The sequence below is a fragment of the Nannospalax galili genome, unplaced genomic scaffold, assembly GCF_000622305.1.
Source record: "Nannospalax galili isolate Female #2095 unplaced genomic scaffold, S.galili_v1.0 scaffold886, whole genome shotgun sequence".
NCBI lineage: Eukaryota > Metazoa > Chordata > Mammalia > Rodentia > Spalacidae > Nannospalax > Nannospalax galili.
Window position 1 is genome coordinate 1,779,011 of NW_008355971.1, and position 22,308 is coordinate 1,801,318.

Below are 22,308 nucleotides of genomic sequence, written 5' to 3' on the forward strand. Positions count from 1 at the left end.
CCATTTGTGGTTGAATTTTAGGCCTTAGGTCTACATTGTGAGTTCCAGGCCAGCTGGGGCTACAGGGAGACCCTGTCTGAAAAAAAAAAAAAAGACAAAAAAATTATTATTTTTTAATGTATGTAAGTATTTTGCCTGCATATATGTAAGTGTATCATGTGTACAATGTCTGTGGAGGCTAAAGAGGGTGTTGGATCCCTTGGAACTGGAATTACAGACAATTGCTGGCCACCATGTAGGTGCTGGGAACTGAACCTGGGTCCTCTGCAAGAACAGCAAGTGCTCTTAATCACTGAGCCATCATTCTGGCCCTCTAGATTTTGTTTTTTATTTGTTTGTTTTGAGACAGGGTCTCCCTGTAGCCCCAGTTGGCATGGAACTTGCTATGTAGACCAGAATGGCCTCGAACTCAGAGATCCACCTCCCTTTGCCTCCCAAGTGCTGTGACTAAAGGTGTGTGCCACCATGCCTAGCCTCCAGTTTACATGTTCTAAGCCATTTAACTCTGCTAGAGCTTCTCCTGCCTCAGAGGGGCCAGTAACCCACTATGGGATTTAGCAAAACCACTAAAACTCCATAGTAATCCCAAAGTCCCTGCTGAAATCAAGCTCTTTTTTAACTCTCTAGTGAACACAGTCCTATTAGGCCTGGTGAACTGGATGTCAAACAGCCTTTCTCATACCCAGTTCCCCCAGTAGTGTCCTTCCCTCTCACCATCACCTTCCAGCTCATGATGCTCATAGGGACCTCAGATGACCATAGCCAAGTGTCCCTAGTGGCTCATATAAGCCAGTCCATCAGGGACCGATTGCCCGCATACTGCCTCAAGGTTATGCAACCTTCGTTTCAAGGAGAGAAGGGTAGGTATATTACTCACTTTCACTGCTCCCACAGCACTCAGACCGATCCCACCCACCCCCCATGTCCCACGGTCTCAGGAGCCTGGCTGTGACAGGTTGTTTCTTGGCTTGCTTAAAGATCTTTCCCAATTTAAGCAGTTCGAGTTCGGAGTAGTCCCTGATTATCCGTTTCTGGTATCTGGTCATCATTAAAGCCCCGTCTGCATGTCGAGTTGTGGGTTTTCTCTCCTCTATTAAAGGCTAGCCTTGAGGGGTGTCTTCTATCACTTCTACCATGTTCTCTTCCTCAATGCCCAATTCTTCCCATGGGTTCCAACTGTCTGTGAAGGAAATTGGCACAACATAGAACCTCTGACCAGTGAACATCTTGTCCCCCAGTCGTCTAGTTCTACATTGTACACTTCCTCTTTCCACCTGCCTGGGTGTCCAGATGGGCCTCGTGGATGAGTCCCAAGAGAAACCACAAGAAGGGCTGAAAATAAAGCTCCCCTGAGCCCCTGTCTCCCCTGCAGCATCTGTTCCCCAAATAATTCCCTGTCGCTGCTGCCCCTCTGTAAGATTCTGACCAGCCCTAGGCCCCCTGCAGTAACCTCCATCCTGAGGGAAGGCTGCTGCCTCTTCCTGTGCTAATAAACACAGTCTTGTTTGTTGAGGTCAGCTGTGGTCACTTTTTCTCCTATTGCTCCTGTATCCTGCACTCTGAAATCTAACAGTTTGGATCCTGGGAAGGGCTCTTTAGTACCCATCTAAGCAGTACTCTTTTCTGTTTGTGCCCCCTACACCCACCTGTCAAGCCCCTCCAGTTCACTTTTATCCAGCGTGGGGGACACTAGCCACATGTCCCTTTCCCACTGTTTCCTTAAACAAGTGAGTTCCCTCTGAGCGGCCCTTTCAGACTGTTCTAAAAGTCTTATATGCAGCAGTGGCCATGTAACTGTCGTGACAGCCAGATGACAATCCTGCCCTGCGCTTGCTAACTTTCTGGGACTATCATGCATTCTCTAGTCCTTCAACCATTTTTAGGGTGTCCTCACACTCACGTGGCAGACCCAGCTCATCAGGCAGACATGCCACTGATGTAGAGCCTAATGAAATATTAAGGAAAATAAGGATTTTAATTCTTGTTTTCTCCCTCTGTCTCTGTCAGAAAAATTCAGCTGGCAAGTTTGTGGTTAGAACGCTCACAGCTAGCTAGAACCACTGGCTTTGTGTCCTGATGAAACTTCCTTAATTCTGTTTGTCTCAGATGGGGGCTTTGGCAATGATTTTCAGACAGAGGATTTTTCTTAGCATTTTTTTTTCTTTCTAAATTTATAATAATTTGCCTAATTTTGAGACTGTACTGATAGCCAATCAATGTGCAGATTTCCCTCTCACTATAACCCAATGCCCAAGGTATAAAAGGTATGTGCTACTTCCCTTTGGGGTCCAGATTTTGAGGCTTGAGTCTGCTGGACCAGGATGCAGCCTAAATAAAAATAACTATTTCCTGTATACTCTTGGTGACCTGCCTGATCTTTCCTACAACATCACACCATACCATACAGAACACACAGTCACCCTGGATTCCCCCTACAGATGTCCTAGCACCCACCTCACAGTGCACACAACTACCACTACAGCAAAGACACACATGATCCAATACCACAGGGGCAAAGATAGCCTGACAGGGTTTCCGCTGAGGATACCCTACCCTCGCATGTATCACCCTCGGTTGTATACCTCAATACACATTGCAGGGGACATGCAACCACTCCTCCTGAACCCATCTTTGGTTCTGTCCGTGCCTCTTCATGCTCTGAAGGGAACCAAATAGTATAAAGAGAAAAGATTGGGCAACATAGAGTTAACTGGACAAGCTGCTTTGGAAGGTCACAGAGCAAGTTGGAGGAATGCCATGAAGTTCTGTGCACACAAGGAGCTGTGTGGAGGTGTCGGCCAGCACACTGACCAACCCAACAACCTTCATCTTGGGGCTGATGGCTCAGCGGTTAAGAGCACTGACTGCTCTTGCAGAGGACCGGGGTTCGATTCCCAGAACCCACATGGCAGCTACAAACCGTCCTTAACTCCAGTTCCAGGGGAATCCAAAGCCCTCTTCTGACCTCCGCGGCATTGCATGTCACGGGTGCACTCACATACATGCAGGCAATGCACTCGTATACATAAAATAAAATAAAAAAATAAATATTAAAAACACCCTTCATCTTGAACTTGTTATTCCAAAGCCCAGAATGTCCTTGAAGATAGTCAGTAGCTATAGCAGGACTTTGTATCTAGATAATAGCTGGGAAAAATGTGTCCTGTGAGAAGTCACATACTGTGCTTCTGCTTCTCACACTAATTGTTTTGCAAGGCCAATAAAAGGAAAAGCAAAAGGACACTCAGGGCTCTGGCCCTTAAGCTCTCTTTGAATTAAGCATTCGCGTGTCCATCCTTACTTTGGGGTCTGAACATCAACAATGCTCCAGTTGTGTGAGTTTCCTTAGAGAGACATGAAGGAATAAATGTCTCCTCACCTAGATAGGGTACCTAAGACAGACCAAAGACATGATTCCATAGAAGAACTGACTTGGTGAACCAACGAGTTTCTTGGGGTAACCTACGGGAGTATAGGTGAGGGGCTTCCAAGTGGTTAGCCCTTCCAAATAATCTTCATTGACACTGAAGGTGATTTCAAGGTGTGTGACATGGCATGGGCAAGATCCAGGTCCAGGCTGGCTTTGAACTCACAGAGATCAGCTTGCCTCTGCCTCCTGTGTGCTGGGATTAAAGGCATGTGTCACCACACCTGGCCCAGCATCTCTATCTTAACCCTTGTCATCTGTGTACTTTAGGCAAGGACTCTAGCACAGGGGCAGGGGAGTAGTTTGGGGACGGATCCGGTCCTAGTAAGGACAGGCCACTGAGGCCTTTCCTCATCTAGATTGTTCACTACTTTAAATCAACCCTGCCATGGCGGGCAATGGATGCCCAGTGATAACAATGAGACTGCCAGCTAACACTTGAGAAACACTGTTGATCTGAGCTCACTGGATTCTATTACAATTGACATTGGTCCCATTTTTCCACTGGGGAAACAGGCTCAGCGAGGTTAGTATTTCCCAAGGTCTTGATCCCAGCAATCCTCTCTCTCTTGTCCAACAGACAAACATTGGTGATGCTAACTAATTACCACCATTTCACCACCAGATACTACTGGTGCAGGTGGGCACACCTCTTAGACATGGGTGGCAATGTGCAGGTGGGTTTGGAGAAGGTCTTCACAGGTGTTCCCAAGGTCATAGAAGGTGAGAGAGAGCTCCGAATGGGGAATAATGGAGCCTTATAGTGCCAGGCAGGTTTGCTTTTTTTTTCCTTCTCTCTCTTTTAAAATTTATTTTACTTTTTTGGTTTTTTTTAATTTAAAAAAAAATTTTGACAGGGTTTCCCTGTAGCCCCAGCTGGTCTGCAACTCACTTTGGAGACAAGGCTGGTCTCGAGTTTTCAGAGATTTTGCCTCTGCCTCCCAAGTGCTGGAATTAAAGGCATGTGTTCTCTCTTTGAAAAAAAAAAAAGATTTATTTTTACTATCAATTTTGGTTCTTATTTTAAGTGTATGAGTGTTTTGTCTGCATGTATGTAAATGTACCACATGTGTGCAATGCCTGCAGAGGCCAGAAGGGAGCACTGGATGCCCTGGAACTGGAGTTACAAACCTTTGGTAGTTGTCATGTAGGTGCTGGAAACCAAGCCCAGGTGCTCTGCAAGACCACAAGTAACTCTTAACAGATGAGGCATCTCTCCAATCTCTATTGTTTATTTCATTTTTAATTATGTGTATATGTGTATGTACACATAAGTGCAACTCACTCCCAGTGGAGTCAGGAAGAGGATGTGGTTGTGAGCCTCATGATGAGGGCGCTAGGAACCAAATTCAGGTCGTCTGGAGGAGTAAACAAACCCCTGAGCCATCTCTCCAGCCCATCAAGTTTATTTTTTTTAATATTTTTAATTTATTCATTTTTATTTTGTGTGTATGAGTGTTTTGGGTGCACTATGTAAGTGTATCCAGGTGTACAGTGTCTGTGGATGTCAGAGGAGGGTATCAGATTCCCTGGAACTGGAGTTTTGGGGCAGTTGTGGTCCACCACGTGGGTGCTGGGAACGGAATACGGTCCTCTGCAAGAGCAGCCAGTGTTCTTAACCCCTGCGCCATCTCTCCAGCCCCATCAAGTCTTCTTGTAGCTGAAGGTAGAACTGCTCTTCTGGAGTGAATTTTGGGAACCACTTTTGCTCATCAGTGATCACCAGCATCCTTGTTATTGTTGAGATACAGCCCCACCTTGTAGTCAGGCTGGTGATCTCTCGACCCTCCTCCCTCAATCTTCCAGGTGCTGAGATTACAGGCCCCAGTCAGATACAAACCATGTACTTTTGAAAAAAAGAGAAAATAAATTCCCTTGTCTATTGGTTAAACCTGCGCAGGTAGATTGTCTAAAATACCCAGGGCCCCCAGGATCCCCTGTTCCTCCATCTCATCCCTCCCATCCTGTAGTCCAAGTTGCTGGGAGTGTCTGAGAGTTCCTCTGGGCCAAACCCAGCTACACGCCCCGCCCCGTGTGAGGACAGGTCGTGGCTCGCGCATCCTCGGGACAGACGTGATGGCTTCAGCAGGTAATGTGCCAAGGGGTGCGGGCCATAGAGGCCGGACGGGGTCCCCACCGCGCCCCTTCCGCACAGGCCCTGAAGTCTTAATCCCGGGCCACAGGCGGTGACTTCGGGGCTGCAGGACTCGCTGCAGTTCACTGCTGGCTACAGCCAGGGACACCAGGATCACCCGAGGCCCTGAGTCCCACACCCTGCACTGCACCCAGCAGTGAGGATGCTGCTCTGGACCTCGACTGCAGCCTGCAGTTTGTGTCTTCAAGGCCAAGTTCCCCAAAGATTTTTTCCGAGCCACACCCAGGCGGAATGAGCCCCAGGCTCTCCACCTACATTCAATGCAGCGTGTCTCGCACCCCTCTTGGCGGCAGCAGCCCGTATTGCCACCTTGTAGCCTCTGCGGGGGGTGGGGGGTTGGTTTCTCTTGAATCTCTCGTGTCAGTGGAATTAGGAGGTCCAGATCCCCGGACTGTAGTACTTTTAGGATCCGATGTTTTGGGTACCAGCCACCCTCCTCTGGACAGTGTATTCTAGTGCCAGGCCCATGAGCACTGGGAGAAGGCAGTCATGACAGTACCCCCTTCCACAAGAGACTGGTGAAGGCCTGGAATCCCCGATTCCACCAGGGCCCAGTGTTCAGTGAGTTCATGTATATTTATTAGTCTGTTACAAGTATTTAGAAGCTGTCAGGGGTTGGGTGGTGAGGCAGGTCTGTAACCCTGGTACTCAGGATGCAGAGGCAGGAGGATGGCTGCAACTTAAGATCAACCTGATTTAGGCATAGTGAGGCCCTGTCTTAAAACCACTGAGGCTGGAGAGACAGATGTCTCAGTGGCTAAAAGCACTTACTGCTCTTGCAGAGAACTAGAGTTTGGTTCCCCGCAGACAACCTCTTGTAACTCCAGCTCCGAAGACTCTTGACACTTTTTTGGCCTGAGGCAGCAGCCACAGACACACACAAATAAAATCATTTTGTAAGATTAGTTTTGAGGTTTTTTGTTTTGTTTTGTTTGTTTAGTTTTGGAGACAAGGTTGCACTCTGTAGCCCCAGCTGGCCTGGAACTCTCTATGTAGACCAGGCTGGCCTCGAACTCATAGAGATCCATCTGCCTCCACCTTCTGAGTCTGGGATTAAAGGCATGTGCCACCACAGTCAGCCTTATTATTATTATTAATTATGTATACCTGTGTGTCTACATGTGGGAATGTGCATGTGAGTGTGGGTGCCTGTGGAGGCATCGGACTTCCTTGACCTGGAGTTACAAGTGGATGTGAAACACCTGACATGGGGGCTGGGAATCAAATTCAGGTCTTCTGAAGAGCAGTAAGTGCTCTTAACCTCTGAGCTGTCTCTCTAGCTCTAAAATGTCCTTAAAGAAAGAAACAGGGGCTAGAGAGCTTAGCTGTTAAGAGTACTGGCTGTCCTTGCAGAGGACCCAGGTTCAAATCTCAGTACCTACATGGCAGCTAACAACCATCTGTAACTCCAGTTACAGAGGATCTGATGTCCTCTTCTGTCCTCGGGCACTGTAGGACACGGGTTCACTTACATACATGCAAGGATAACACTTATATACACAACATAAAAATAAATTTTTAAAAAATCTGCAGAAACCTGGGCATAGTGACTCAAACTTCTAATCCTAGCACTCAGGAGCTGCTGAGGTAATAGAATTACCAGACTAGTTCCAGTCTAGCCTGAGCTGTAGAATGACATCCTCTCTCAAAACAACAAACAAAAAGGTTTAAATGTTGAGGTTGGAAGTTGGGTGTGGTGGCCCACGCCTTTAATCTCAGCACTCAGGAGGCAGAGGCAGGTGGATCTCTGTGAGTTCAAGGCCAGTGTGGTCTACACAGAGAGTTCCAGGCCAGCTGGGGCTACAGGGAGACCCTGTCTCAAAAAAGACCAAAAAATAATTAAATTTTTCAAAAAAAGTTGAGACTGGAGAGATAGCTCAGTGGTTAAGAGCACTGGCTGCTCTTGAAGAGACCTGGATTTGGTCCTCAGCTCCTACATAGAGGCAGAGGCAAGTAAATCTTAGATCTTAGTGATTTCTAGGCCAGCCTGGTCTACATGGAACCCAAGACCTCACGGATTCTAGGCAAGTGCTCCAATACTTAGACATGTCCTCAGCCTTATGAAATAATATTGAAATACAAACGACAATGGGAAATGAGCAAAATATGTGCAATATATGTGGAATATATGTGACAGAAAACTGCTTAGTGCATTTCATTAATAAATCAATCATCAAAACTATGAAACAGCAGGAGAGTGCCTAGGCGGCTCAAGGCCCCAGGTTCTAACCCTAAAACGGAGGAGGAGGGGGGGAGGAGGAGGAGGAGGAGATAGAGATGAAGAAGGGGAAAATATGTGGATGGGTAGATGAATGGCTAACTGGATAGATGAATGGATTTAGCAATGAATAGCCAGCTTGAGGCAAATCAACGGATAAAAGCAGATAACTAGGGGCTAGGACAGTGGCTTTGTAAGGTAAAGTAATTGCTGTACAAACATAAAAGTCCTAAGTTCAAATCCCCAGTAACCATGTAAAAAGCTGGGTGCAATGGCATGTGCCTGCAATCCTAATGGCAGGAGGATCCTTGGAGCCTGCTGACCAGCCAATAAACTGCAGGTTCAAAGAGAGATGCTGTCTCAAAAATTCCACTTCAGCCTGGACTACATGTCTTAGTTCAAGACCAATGTATGCTGCATAGCAGCATCCCGTGTTAAACACAATGAGAGAGAGAGAGAGAGAGAGAGAGAGAGAGAGAGAGAGAGAGAAATACAGAATACTGTGTGATTGTGCATACCTGTAATCCCAGCATTTGGGAGGCAGAGGCAGGAGGATTACTGAAAGTTCTAGGTAAACTTGATCCACATAGTAAGTTCCAGGCCAGTCTGTGCTATCTATACAGCAAGACTGCATGTCAAACAAAGGGGGAGGGGGAAAAGGAGAGGAAGGAAGTTAGCTATAAGGAGAGTTAAGTATTGGGTGTTTTGTTTTGTTTGTTTGTTATCTGGTTTTCTTTGATTTTTTTTTTTTCCTTTTTGAGACAGGGTCTCCCTGTAGCCCCAGCAGGCCTGGAACTCAATATGTAGACTAGGCTGGCCTTGAACTCACAGACATCTGCCTGCCTTTGCCTCCCAAGTGCTGGGATTAAAGGCATGTGCCACCATACCTGGCCTTCTTTTGATTTTTTTGAGACAGGTTCTCCCTGTAGCCCCAGCTGGCCTGAAACTTGCTGTGTAGACCAGGCTGGCTTCAATTTCACAAAGATCCACCTGCCTCTGCCTCTCAAGTGTTGTGCTTAAAGGTGTGAGCCACCATGCCCAGCAGCACTGGGTCTTTTTGTAAATAGCTAGGGGTTAGGTGTAGGACTGGGTGAATGAATTGGCTGAATGAACATGTAAACATCTGGGTTGATGGAGCTAAGTGGACTGGGATGAATGGTAGGATGATTGAAGAGCTAGAGATGAATACATGGGTACATGGATGAATGATTGGAGGAGGGTTGTAGACTGGTGGATGGGTTGATGGGTGTCTGGATGTTTGGATGTTTGACTGATGGGTGGATGGAAGGGCTTTTGGTTGGCTTCAGGCATGGGAGAAGGTGATGGAAGTTGAGATGGGTAAGATGGGCAGTTAGATGCATGGATGGATGGAGTGACAGGGAGCCAGAACAGCTGTGTAGCCACATTGGATTCCTGGCTCTGCCCTTTGCAGACCAAGTAATCTCCCCTGCCCCTTTTGTCCTCCCAAGCCAGTACATTCTTCTGCTTCAGTTTCATGAGTTCTGGGATTGTAGGCATTAGTCATCAACCAAACCGAGCTTTTTTTTTTTTTTTCAAAGACAGTCTTGATACGTAGCACAGGCTGACCTTAAATTTCCCTAACTTCTGCTCAGCCTCCCAAGTGGTGGAATTATAAGCCTGTGCTAGCACACCCAGCTTGGCAATTCGCTTTGCTCTCTCTCCTTCCTTCTTCCTTTTTTTTTTTTTTTGAGACAGGATCTCATGTAGCCTAGGCTGGCCTCAAACTTGCTATGTAGCAGAAGATGACTTTGAATTTCTTTCTTTAGAATTTTATTTATTTATTATTAGTGTGTGTGTGTGTGTGTGTGTGTGTGTGTGTGTGTGGTTGCATGTGCCTCTACATACCTGTAGAGGTCAGAGGGCAACCCTGTGGGGTCGATTCTTTCTTTCCAACTTTATGTGGGTTCCAGGGTTCAAACTTAGGTCCCTAGGCCTTTACCTATGAGATCTGGTTGGCCTTAGACTTTGTATATCTGATCCCTCTTCCTCTACCTCCCAAGTGCTAGGATAAATGTGCCATCCCATGTCTCTGCCCCCCCAACCAGCTGCCCAACTTTTTCTTTCATTTTTTTTCTTCCCTGCCTGTTTCCTCATCTGTTATTGACAAATTCTAACAACAGTTCCACCCTCTTGGAATCTGATGTAAGGAGTGATCGGGTTGGTACACATGAAGCCAGGGCTTGACGTACCTACATTTATTACAGTGGGAGGGAAGATGGGCAGGAGACTGGCCAGAAGAACAAGACTGCAGGATGGAAGCCAGGGTGGGAGGGGCCCTGAGGGAGGTGAAGGAGTCACAGTCACGCAAGAGACCCCTCAGACATTGTATTAGAGGCGTAGATGGAACTCGGAGACCTTTCTGTTTTCCCAGGAACAGCTCAAATCTGAACATAGGACAAGGTGAGGTCACCTGTGATCTCTAGCGTGTCCACCAAATGGAAGGCTGGGAAGCGATGGGAGTAGTCAAACAGGTGCTGGCCATTGGCAAAAATCTTGAATCGATCCATGCCACAGCGGATGGACAGCTACGGAAGAAGGGCAGTGTGAGACCCAGACAGACAGAAGTCTGTAGGGGGTGAGAAGGGGACCCCAGACTCACATCAAAGAACTGTCCAGGGCGAAACGGGTTGTAGGAGATATTCTTCTCTTCTGAGCCCCATGCGCGGTTTAGAAAGCTGTTCCGAACCACACCCTCCCCCATGCGGGGGTTAATGTGAAGAGCTATGTCCCCGGAGGACCCCACCTTGAAGTTGATCATTAATCTGAGGACAAACGGGGATGTCAAATGGGGTCTGGTACTTGGATTTCCAAAGAAGGAGGACTGGGAGGTCTGGCCCCCTGGGAGGAGGAGGCCTGGGGATCTGGTCCACTGGGTCTAAAGAAGGAGGGCTGGGGTCTGGCCCACTGGGTCTGAGAGAAGAGGGCTAGGGCTCTGTTCCACTGAGTCTGAGGGAGGAAGGCTGGAGTCTGGCCCACTGGGTATGAGGGAGGAAGGCTAGGGTCTGACCCCCTGGTCAGAGGGAGGAGGTGGAGGGCTTCATCTTCATCTAGGTACTGTACCTCTTGGCTGTGGGAAGTACAAAACCCTTGATTATGATGGTTCTTCGGGCTGTAAGCCCCCCATGCAGTTTCCCTGTATATGGCACAGGCTGTAGGAAAAGAATATGAAGCCGTACCCAGTGTCCAATTAGAGAAGCCCGGGAGAGGACTACACTGTTACAGACAGGCAGCATTCCTCCTGTGAACTGTCTCCAACCATGTCCCCTCCCCAACCCTGACTACCAACTGCACCTTCTCCTCACCTCCCACCCCAAATGCCCCCAGCCCATATGCTATCCACCCTTTCCGGGCTCCCCACAGATCAGCACTCTCGCCACAAGATTCCCAGCTTCCCAGCCTCGAGTGGTGGCCCACGCCTTTAATCCCAGCACTCAGGAGGCAGAGGCAGGCGAATCTCTGTGAGTTCGAGGCCAGCCTGGTCTACATAGAGAGTTCCAGCCCAGGGGCTACAGGGAGACCCTGTCTCAAAAAGACCAAAAAACAAAACAAAACAAAAACAACAACAAAAAAGCCCCAAAAAACATTCCCAGCTTCCCCTCTGCCCCCCAGAGAGCCCTAAACTCCCAAGACACTATACCGGATTGAAGGTTGGAGGTCCTCCCATGATCTGTGAAGTGAAAAAGGAGATATAATTCTACAATAATTGGCAGATATTTGGCCAGACCTACTTCTTACAGGCATTTTCCCAGGTGCCCAGTTAGACCAGCTGGGCTCAGCCCCTCCCTCCATCCCAGTTGATTCCACTCCCCATCCCTGAAACATGCCCACAAGGCCCTCCCACTTACAGGCAGGCTGTTCATCTGTTGAGGGTTGTATCCAGGCCTCTACAAGGGTGGACAGACAGAAGACAAGAGTGGTGATGACATGTGTATAGGGGGAGGGGAATCCTCTGACTGTCCCAAGACCTCCTCTGCCATTAAGCACTGGGAAAAACCATCACACACACACACACACACACACCAGCAGGTACTTACAGGATAAGATGGTGCATTCATGGGTCCCTGTGGGCACACAGAGAGAAGGAGGTCATGGTCCCGGTCTCTAATTCTAGACTGGAAGGTGTTAAGGGTGTGTACCCCGGGGAAGCCCCCACACCATGCAGGGGATCTTTGGCACACGGGGAGGTGCTGCTGTATTTAGGAACTGCCAGAGTCTCAGCATGCTGTAAGACAATGTCTAGAAAATTCTGTTCGTTGTCTCTTCCCCACCCCTTTGCTGACTTTCTGCTATCCCAGGCCCCTCATTCACCTGCAAGCCTGGGAGCTAGCCAGAAGGTAAAATCCAGGAAGCAAGTGGGGGTCTTGGTATGTCTTCCCAGACTCCCAAGATTTCTAATGTCCTGTCATCCTATCTCTACCTAATAATGACCCCAGTTCCATATGTACAGTCCTAGGACCAGTAGGAGGCCTGGGAGACAGCCCGAGGTCCTGCCTCTACCAGGCTCTCTTGACGTGTTTGTTCACATCTCTTCCAGTCTCGATGCCTCAGTCTCCCTCTCTGTTTCTACCTCTCTCACCGACACACAGACACACAGACACAAAACACACAGACCCCAGGGTCTTGAACTATAACCCAGGCTGGCCTTGAACTTGTAGGGAATTTCCTGTCTCAGCCTCCAGAGTCCTGGGATTACAGGAAGGAGCCACCATGCCTGGCTAGACTCGATCTTTGATGTCAGGGCCCCTGGTGCTATGTGTGGCTGTAAATTGTTTCTTCTTTCTACTGGGTAATGAACTCATTTTTACTCACTTACCTGTTGAAGAACAGGCTGGTAGTTTTTACTTTGAGGCTTTTGTTAGGTAGTTGGTTGATACTCGGGAGAGAACCCAGGGAGCTTTCTAGGGCTCAACTACATCCCAGCCCCTTGCTGGGGAATTCTAGAAAGGCACTCTACCACTGAGCCAACACCTCCAGCCCCTCACTAGTGGATTCTAGGCAGGTGTTCTACCACTGAGCCATGTTCCCAGCCCATCACTGGGGGATTCTAGGCAGGTGCTCTACCACTGAGCCACACCCCAGCTCCTCACTGGGGGATTCTAGGCAGGTGCTCTACCACTGAGCCACGTTCCCAGCCCATCACTGGGGGATTCTAGGCAGGTGATCTACACTGAACCACACCCCAGCCCCTCACTGGGGGATTCTAGGCAGGGCTCTATCAATGAGCCACCCTTCAACTTTCGTTTTGGAAGTGGTGTGCTGTGTATTGCTGTGGAGACTTTATGGGTTGTACATGTAGGTCTAGAGCTTCTAGGCCAATGTGGCACATGTTTACTCAGCTTTCAGACTTAGCTTTACTGGTTATTTACCCGCTGGTTGATCCACATGCCTGCAGACATGACACTTGGCATTGTAGTGTTGCATTTTTTCTATTAATGTTCTGATGGGCATGTAATGGTGACTTGTTGTGATTTTACGTTTCCTGGGAGACTAATGGTTAGACAACCTGTCCTGAATTTGTTTGTTAGTCCTGAATTCTTCTTCTTTTTATAATTTTTTTTGTCTTTTTGAGACAGGGTCTCCCTGTAGCCCAAGCTGGCCTGGAACTTACTTTGTAGACAAGGCTGGCCTGGAACTCACAGAGATCCGCCTCCCTCCACCTCCCAAGTGCTGGGATTACAGACTTGCATCATCATGCCCAGCAAGTCCTGAATTCTTCTTATCTGCTATTCTTTCCTTATCTTCACTTTCTGACTCAGTTTACACACCTCTTCCTCCTGAAAGTCCTTTTATTTATCTATTTATTTTTCTGTGTCTATGTATGTATGTATGTATATATGTATGTATGTATGTGTGTTTATCTGTATGCCTGTATGTATACTGTGTGTGCAGTGCCTGGTGGAGACCAGAATAGGGCATCAAATTCCCTGGATCTGGAACTGAACCTAGGTCCTCTGCAACAGCAGTAAGTGCCTTTAACCTCTGAACCATTTTTCCAGCTTCCTGAAGCCCTTCTTGACCCATGACTAGGTCAAATCCTTTCTCAGACTCTCAAAACACCATGCTATCCCAGACCACAAAACCAACCAGAGTGTCCTTGTCCTGGTTGAGCATGGGAACCATCCCTGCCTGGTAATGTGTCCATCTTCCTGGTGGACTGTCTTGATCACCACAGGGTCCCTAGTCCCACCCTGAAAAGGGACTGTCATGGAATAGGTACATAGACAAAAATGAATGTGAGAATGGATTAAGGAGGCACATGAAGGGCATCCCGTACTGGATATGCAGGAGGCTGGCCTCCGAGGAAGTTGATTGATTGAAGCTCCAAGTCCCCATCCACTTGCAGGTGGGTGACCATCTGTAGTGGCAGCCGGTGCTTGAATTCATAGAAGGGGTTTCCATTTACCACCACCTAGAAGACAAAGAGAAGGTGTTCAACATCAGCTCCCTCTCCAAGGGACTGTGGGAAGGTACAAATGGGATCTTATTTATTTTGTGTGTAGTGTACGTTCATATGTGTGCGGGTGGGGTACATATATGTGCACATGCATGTGGAAGCTAGAGGTCAACCACGGGTATTGCCCCTCAGGTGCCATTCATCCACTTAAAAAAATTATGTTCACTGGGTGTGGTGGCGCACACCTTTAATCCCAGCATTTGGGAGGCAGAGGCAGGTGAATCTCTGAATTCAAGGCCATCCTGGTCTACATAGTGAGTTCCAGGCCAGCTGTGGCTACAGGGAGACCCTGTCTCAAAATGACAAAAAAAAAAAGCTCGTGTATGTGTGTGTGTGTGTGTGTGTGTGTGTTTGGAGACAAGGTCTCCCTGTAGTCTCAGCTGGCCTGAATTTCACGATGTAGATCAGGCTGGCCTCGATCACAGAGATTCACCTGCCTCTGCCTCCTGAGTGCTGGGATTACAGGTGTGAGCCACCATGCCCAGTCTCCAACTTTGTGACTTTTTAAAAAATATATTTATTTTTATGTGAATGAGTGTTTTTCCTGCATGTATATAAGTTTACCTTTGCACACAATGCCTGCAGAAGAGGGCATTGGATCCCCTGGGACTGGAGTTAGGGATGGTTGTTAGCCACCATGTGTGCTGGAAAGCAAACCCAGGTCCTCTGTAAGAACAGCCAGCACTCTTAACCGCTGAGCCATCGCTCCAGCCCCACCGACTCTGTTTTTTGAGAGAAAGGTCTCCCACTAAAGCTAGTGGCTGACAAGTAGGCTAGGCTAACTACCCAGTGAGCCCCAGGGATTCTCTGGAATTACAAGCATGGGCCACCAACACACCTGGCTGTTTCTTTGTTTTTGTTTTTTGGTCTTTTTTGAAACAGGGTCTTCCTGTAGCCCCCGCTGGCCTAGAATTCCCTATCCTATGTAGACCAGGCTGGCCTCGAACTCACAGAGATCCACCTGCCTCTGCCTCCTGAGTGCTGGGATTAAAGGTGTGCACCACCATGCTTGGCCATACCTTGTTCTTTATGTGGTTGCTAAGGCTTGAACTGAAGCATAGCAAGCACATTACTGAATGAGTTATCTCCCAAGTCCCAAGGGATCTCCAAAGCCTTTGCTAGGTGCTGGGAGAGCCTCACAGTTAGGAACTTTAGGATCTATATAGACCAGAGGTCAAGCTGCAGTCTGAATGGAAAATTTAGTCTATGAAAGTCAGAGAATCAAGCCCTGGGGGCCTGTATTAGTACCAAATGAATTGGGTTTAAGGTCTAGGTTGGACACTGTCTGGGTTGTGTGACCTCAGGTAAGTCACTCTACCTTTCTGAGCCTTTGTCTGGAACTTTCTGTGAAATGTGCATTTGCTCATTGTTGTTGTTGGTGGGGGTGGTATTTTTGAGACAGGGTCTCCCTGTAGTGGTGTGGGATTGGAACTCACTACGTAGACCAGGCTGACCTGATCTGCCTGCCTCTGCCTCCCAATTAATGCTGGGACTGAAGGTGTGTGCCACCATGCCTGGCTCATCTGTGACTTTTTCAAGAGGGTGGACAACCCAGTCAGGCATGTCAGAGGCTATGGCACTGTCCTGGAGCCCAGCTGCCTCCACAGCTGTGTGCACTTTATGTCATCAAGTGTCTGATCATTGCACACATGACAGAAATGGATCAGGAGCCAGCCCTATGGGACTGAGAGCTTCCCACGTGCTGAATGCTGAGCAGGACATCAACGTGGGATCCTCAAGCAGGACGTGGTGGGGCATACTTGTAATCCCATTACTCAGCAGGTTGAGGCAGGAGAATATCTAGTTTAGAACATTTTGGGAAAATTAGTGAGACTCCATGCTAAAATTTAAAGAGTTTTTAAAAAGGACTGGAGGAAGCCAAATGTGGTGGCACATGCCCTTAGTCCCAGCACTCGGGAGGCAGAGGCAGGCGGATCTCTGTGAATTCAAGGCCAGCCTGGTCTACATAGTGAGATCCAGGGCAGCTGGGGCTACAGGAAGACCCTGTCTCAAAAAGACAAAAAAAAAAAAAAAAAAGGACTGGTGAGATGCTTTAATAGATAAAGGCATTTGCCTGATGACCGGAGTTCACCTCCTAGGACCCATATGATGAAAGGAGAGAACCAACTTCTGCAAGTTCCCCTTTGACCTCCACATGTGTGCAGAGGCTTGCACACACATAAACACACAATGAATAAATAATAAATAAATGAATAAATAAATAAATCGCATTTGGTAGAATGCTTGCCTAGCATGCACCTAGCCCTGGCTTTGATCCCCAGTACCACACACATTGGGTGTGGTGGTTACATGTCTGGAATTCAGGCACTCGGGAGGTAGAGGAAGGAGGATCAGGAAGTTCAAAGTTTCTGCGTTGGGTGGCACACGCCTTTAATCCCAGCACTTGGGAGGCAGAGGCAGGCAGATCTGTAAGTTCTAAGGCAGCATGATCTACATAGTGAGTTCTAGGCCAGCCAGGAGTACATAGTGAACAAACAAACAAGTTCAAGGTCATTCTTAGCCACATAGCAAATTCTAGAATTTAAGAAACATGAGACCCAAAAAAAGCAAACACATGGCATCAAAGAAATGACTGCCACAGGACAGGGGGTGTTGGGACTTTAAAGAACAGTTCCTTGCTAGGTATGAGAATAGCTTGTGGCTATGCTTTTTGGTTTTTTTCTTTGTTTTTTTTTTTTTTTTTTTTTTTTTTTTTTTTTTTTTTTAAATTGTTTTGTTTTTTTGTGAGACAGGCTCTCCCTGTGGCCCCAGCTGGCCTGGAACTAATTATGTACACCACGCTGGCCTTGAACTTATATAGAGAGATCCGACTGTTTCTGCCTCCCAAGAACTGAGTTCATGTTCCAGGCCAGCCATAGCTACATAGTGAGACCCTCTCTCAAAAATTAATTAAATAAGACTGGAGAGATGACTCAGTGGTTAAGAGCACTGGATGCTCTTGCAGAGGACTTGGATTTGGTTCCTGGCACCCTCCATGGTGGCTAACAACCTTCCTTAACTCCATTTCCAAGGGATCCAATGCCCTTTTCTGACCTCCACAGGCAACGCATGCACAAGTGCCCTTACATACATGCAGGCAAAACACTCATACACATAAAATAAAAATTAATTAATTTAAAAAATAAATATATTTTCCTCCACAGGCCCATAAATACAATCTTTAAAAAAATATTTTATTTATTACTTTTAAAAATATTTTGTTATTTTTATTTTATATGTATGAGTGTAGTGCCTGCATGTATGTGAGTGCACCCGTGTCGTGCAATGCCGTGGAGGTCAGAAGAGGGCTTCGGATTCCCCTGAAACTGGAGTTAAAGACGGTTCGTAGCTGCCATGTGGGTGCTGGGAATCGAACCTGGGTCCTCTGCAAAAGCAGTCAGTGCTCTTAACTGCTGAGCCATCTGTCCAGCCCCCTTATTTATTATTTTTATGTGTATGTGTATATTGCCTGCATGTAAGTAAGTGCACCCGTGTTGTGCAATGCCCATGGAGGACAGAAGGGGCTGTCTGATCCCCTGGAACTGGAGTCATGAACAGTTGTTAGCTGCCATGTGGGTGCTGGGATTCGAACCCGGGTCTTCTGCAAGAACACTAAAGTTCTTGGAAGAATACCGAGCTATAAACGTTCGGTATATTTTATCGATAGATGAAATGGTAGGAGAAGCTTGTGAGCAAATATTCAGAGCGTCAGCTACTTGGGAACATCAGCAGAAGGCTTATCATTCTTCTTGGTCCTTTGTGAGACAGGGTCTCCCTGTAGCCCAGGCTGTCCCGGAACTCACTAACAAGGCCTTGAACTCACAGAGATCCACCTGCCTCTGCCTCCCAAGTGCTGGGATTAAAGATATGTGCCACCACGCCCAGCTAAATAAAATCTTTTGGTGGTGCACACCTTTAATCTCAGCACTTGGAAGGCAGAGGCAGGCAGATTCTTGCTGTCAAGCCTGACCCTGAGATTGAACCCTAGGACACATGCGGTAGAGGAAGAGAATTGTGGGAAGAGAACTCCCACAAACTGTCCTCTGACCTTCGAATGTGTGCCATGGTATTGGACCCCCCAATAAATAAATAAATAAATAAATAAATAAATAAATAATAAATAAATAAAAATCAAATCCAATTAAAACATGGCAATACTGGTGAATACAATGAGGTCACAACTGGGATCTGCTGGTGAACAGCATGGGAAGAGCAGGAAGAGTACGGGTATTGAAGGACTATGCTTGAAAGGCCTAGCAGGCACTGGTTCTTTGTGCTCTGGGTTTTCCTTTGTGTGCTCAGGGTTTTGATCAGACAGGGAGGAGGACCGCAGGGAGGGAGGACCGCAGGGAGGGAGGACCGCACGGGGGAGGACCGCAGGGGGGAGGACCGCAGGGAGGGAGGACCGCAGGGAGGAAGGACTGCAAGAAGGAGGTCTCAGACCTTGTAGTGCTCAGCCAGGACCATGAATACCAGCTCGAAGTGTGTGCCTTTGTTGAAGGGCATGCTCCTCTTCTTCTCTTCTTCACCCCACTGTCCACCTTGCTTGGTGTTGAAGACCACCTTGTCCCAACCATCAAAGCGGGGATTGAAGTGGAAGGCGACATCTGCCCCCTCGTCCTGCCCCACCGCGAAGTTCACATGGAACCTGGTGGGATGTTAGGGCTGGTATAGACACTATCTGCCAGTGCGTGGGGCCTCCTGTAGGAAGCCCTGACCCCATCCTGCGCAGGTATCACCCTGCCCAGGTATCAGCACCATTGACCCAGGAAGGAGGGATGATGTGGCCTGTAGTTTCAGGAAGCAGAGTCCTGTGACCACCCTCTCCTCTCTATTTCTCTTTCTCAACCCCTTCCTCCCGTCTCTTCCATCTCTTCCGAGGACCAGGGTTAATTGACCCCTTCTCTTTCTTTTAGCTTTTCTTTTTCCTTCCTTTTTCTTGGGGGGTGCAGGGGGATGCACAAGGCAGGGCAGGGCCTCTCTTTGTAGTAGGTTGGCCTTTAACTTGTGATACTCTGCCTCAGCTCCTGAGTGCTGGGATTACAGCATGGATTCCCGAGGACACGGCTCTTAGTCCTGGTCACTGCTCTGTTCCTAGCACCGGCAGGATGTGGCTTAATAAGGAGGAAATGCTGAATAAAGAAGGAAGAATTGGCAGGGCATCAGGGTGCACGCCTTTAATCCAGGACTTGGGAGACAGAGGCAGGTGGATTTGTGTGAGTTCAAGGCCAGCCTAGTCTGCATAGCGAGTTCTGAATTCCAGGCCAGCCAAGGCTACATAGTGAGATGCTGTCAAGAAAGAAATAAAGGAAGGAAGGAAGGCATTGGGGGACTGAGAAGATATCTCAGCCAGTAAAGTAGTTGCTGTGTAACATGAGGACCTGAGTTCAACTCTAGAACCCATGGAAAAAGCTGGGCCTCAGGCTCACTGGCCAGCCTAGCTTAATCAACAATCTCCAGGTCCTAGTGAGAGTCTGTCTCAAAAAACAAGATGGACAGTCACTGATGAAGGACACCCTTAGTTGTCCTCTGTTCTCCACATGCACACAAATGTACAAACACAAGCACACACACAGGTGAATGGTGCTTGAGGAATGGTACAGCCACACATGGGCACATATGTGCATGCACATGCACACACACACACACACACACACACACACACACACACCCCAAAAAGACAAAAAAAAAAATCTCAGGTCAGTTCACCTATCATCACTATATCGGGCCCTAGAAGAAGCAATCACTCTCTTTTGCATGGCAAATCTGGACAATCGTTCCATTTTACAGTTGGGAAGCTGAAGCCCAGAGAGGTACAGCAGCTCTCAAGGTCACATGGCTGCTGAGTGGCCGACCTGGGGGTTCAAACTTGGAGCATGCTCTGAGCTTGTTCTCTGGAGTCACATTCTCAAATCTGTGATTTCCAAGGCATTGTCCCAATTCTATGGCCACCTTTCTTGGCCACCCCTCCCCTGACCTCTCCTGTCCACTCAGCCCCTTACTCTACTGGCCTTCCATCTCTTCTTCCCCCCCAGGTTGGGGTCTCCCTGTTTCTTTCTGTCTCCACAGGCTATGACCCACATGCCAATGAGCACCCTAGTCCCAGCATGCTCCAAGCTGTACCTGGCACAGGGTGAGAGGAAGAAGGCCCCTCCCTGGAGTGAGCAGGGGCATTTCTCACCTTCTCATCTTCTCTTTGGCCACTCCTTGGATGTATACAGACATTCCGATGTTGAGGCCCCCTGGAATGGGCCTGTTGTAGGGCAGAGTCTGAAGAAGGGGCCAGTGAGGAGCCTTAGAGGCTGTCTGCCCTTTATAGCTTTCTCCTCACCCCAAAGTCCCCCAGACCTTTAAACAGGGGAGATGAAACTAGGGATGTGGGCCTGCAAATGTAGTTCAGTAGTAGAACACTTGCCTAGCGTGTACAAGGTCTAGGGTTTGACCTTCACTGCCCCAGCATAGCAAAAAGAAAAAAAAAAAAAAAAAAAAAAAAAAAACTGGGAGTTTGGGAAGTGGGCCTGGGGTGGTGGGCTCATGCAGGTATCTCACCGGGTTGTAGGTGGGCTGGTAGCCTGGTGCAGGGACAAAGGCCATCTTGAAAGACTGGGTAGGTAGTTCGTCCTGAGAGAAGCCTGCAGGAGTAGGAAATGGTGGCAAGTGCAGGTGGTCCTTATAGGAGGGGAGTGGCTGCCCAGGGAGGGTTGGTGAGGTCCCTCTGCTAGGGATCCTGAGGGCACACCCTAGTCTCCTGTCCAGCAAGGATGTAGACCCTCCCAGGTCCTCCCACAAAGAGGAAGTACTCCTGGACTTTGTTCTTTCAAGGCCTTATCAGAACCATAAAACCCTGCCCCAAGGAGTGTTGGCAGAGGGAGGGTGAGAGCAGGTGGGCAGGGCAGGGCTGGGCCACAGGAGTGGCTAGACAGGTGGCCAGTGGAAGCAGGGGAGCAAGAAGGTGCAGTATGCCCTGCACCTCCTGACCCCAAGCATTATATGCACAGGGGCTTACAGCACACACAGATAGGGCCACAGGTTCTGGGTTCCAATCCTACCATGTCCACTTCCCCGCTGTGTGATCCTGTGCCATTATCCCCCTCTCAATTTACCCATATGTAAAATGGGTGAAATAAGTCCTTGACAACAACCCCAGCCAGTGGCCAGACCTGGTGGCTCAGGCCTGTGAGTCCAGCACGTGGAGGGCAGAGGCAGGAGAATTGCCTTAAGTTTGAAGGTAGCCTGGTCTACATAGTGAGTTCCAGACAGCCAGGGCTACAGTGTTGAGATCCTGTCTCAAAATACAAATAAACAGGGCAAGCAAGATGGCTCAGTAGGTAAAGGTGCTTGCCACCAAGCCTGACCTGATGACCTGAGTTCAATTCCTAGGACCCACATGGTAGGAGAGAAATGACTCCCTCTGACGTCCACCGGAGCACTGTAACATGGTATGCATTAGTGAGTGTTCACACACACAGAATAAATAAATGTAATTTTAAAAGGAGAAAACAAAAGGGGGAGCTGGAGAGATGGCTCAGCGGTTAAGAATACTGGTTGTTCTTGCAGAAGACCCAGGTTTGAATCCCAGCACCCACATGGCAGCTAACAACTGTCTGTAACTCCAGTCCCAGGGGATCCAACAGTCTCTTCTGACCCCCGTGGGCATTGCATGACACGGGTGCACTTACCTACATGCAGGCAATACATGTATACACATAAAATAAAAATAAATAAAATTTTAAAAAGGGGGGAGGGCTGAGAATGCAGCTTATTTGGTAGCATCTTGCCTAACAGGAAGGAAACTCTGTGTTTCACACCCAGCACTGCACACCCAGGGCATGGTGGTACATGAACTATAATCCCAGCACTCTGGCCCAGAGACCAGGAAGACCAAGAATGACCAAGGTCATTCGAGGCTACATAGTGAATCCAAGATACATGAGATCCCCTAAACAAACAAAACCTACAAATCAAAGCCAGGTGACTCAGGTCTGTAATTCCAGAGGCAGGAAGATAGCTTACAAGCTGCAGGCCAGCCTGGT

At 48.2% G+C, this 22,308-nt stretch overlaps 1 protein-coding gene across 1 annotated transcript; it reads right to left on the bottom strand.

Moving 5' to 3' along the window:
• Positions 1-10,017: 10,017 nt before the first annotated feature.
• Positions 10,018-21,044, bottom strand: Lgals4 (galectin 4). The gene is made up of 10 exons (XM_008853927.2): positions 20,825-21,044; positions 20,457-20,545; positions 18,719-18,923; positions 14,096-14,230; positions 11,856-11,882; positions 11,667-11,705; positions 11,459-11,488; positions 10,882-10,970; positions 10,421-10,583; positions 10,018-10,346 (listed from the first exon to the last, which is right to left on the bottom strand). The coding sequence occupies exons 1-10, from the start codon at positions 20,867-20,869 to the stop codon at positions 10,200-10,202; spliced, it is 969 nt and encodes a 322-aa protein (XP_008852149.1). The 5' UTR covers positions 20,870-21,044; the 3' UTR covers positions 10,018-10,199.
• Positions 21,045-22,308: the final 1,264 nt, after the last annotated feature.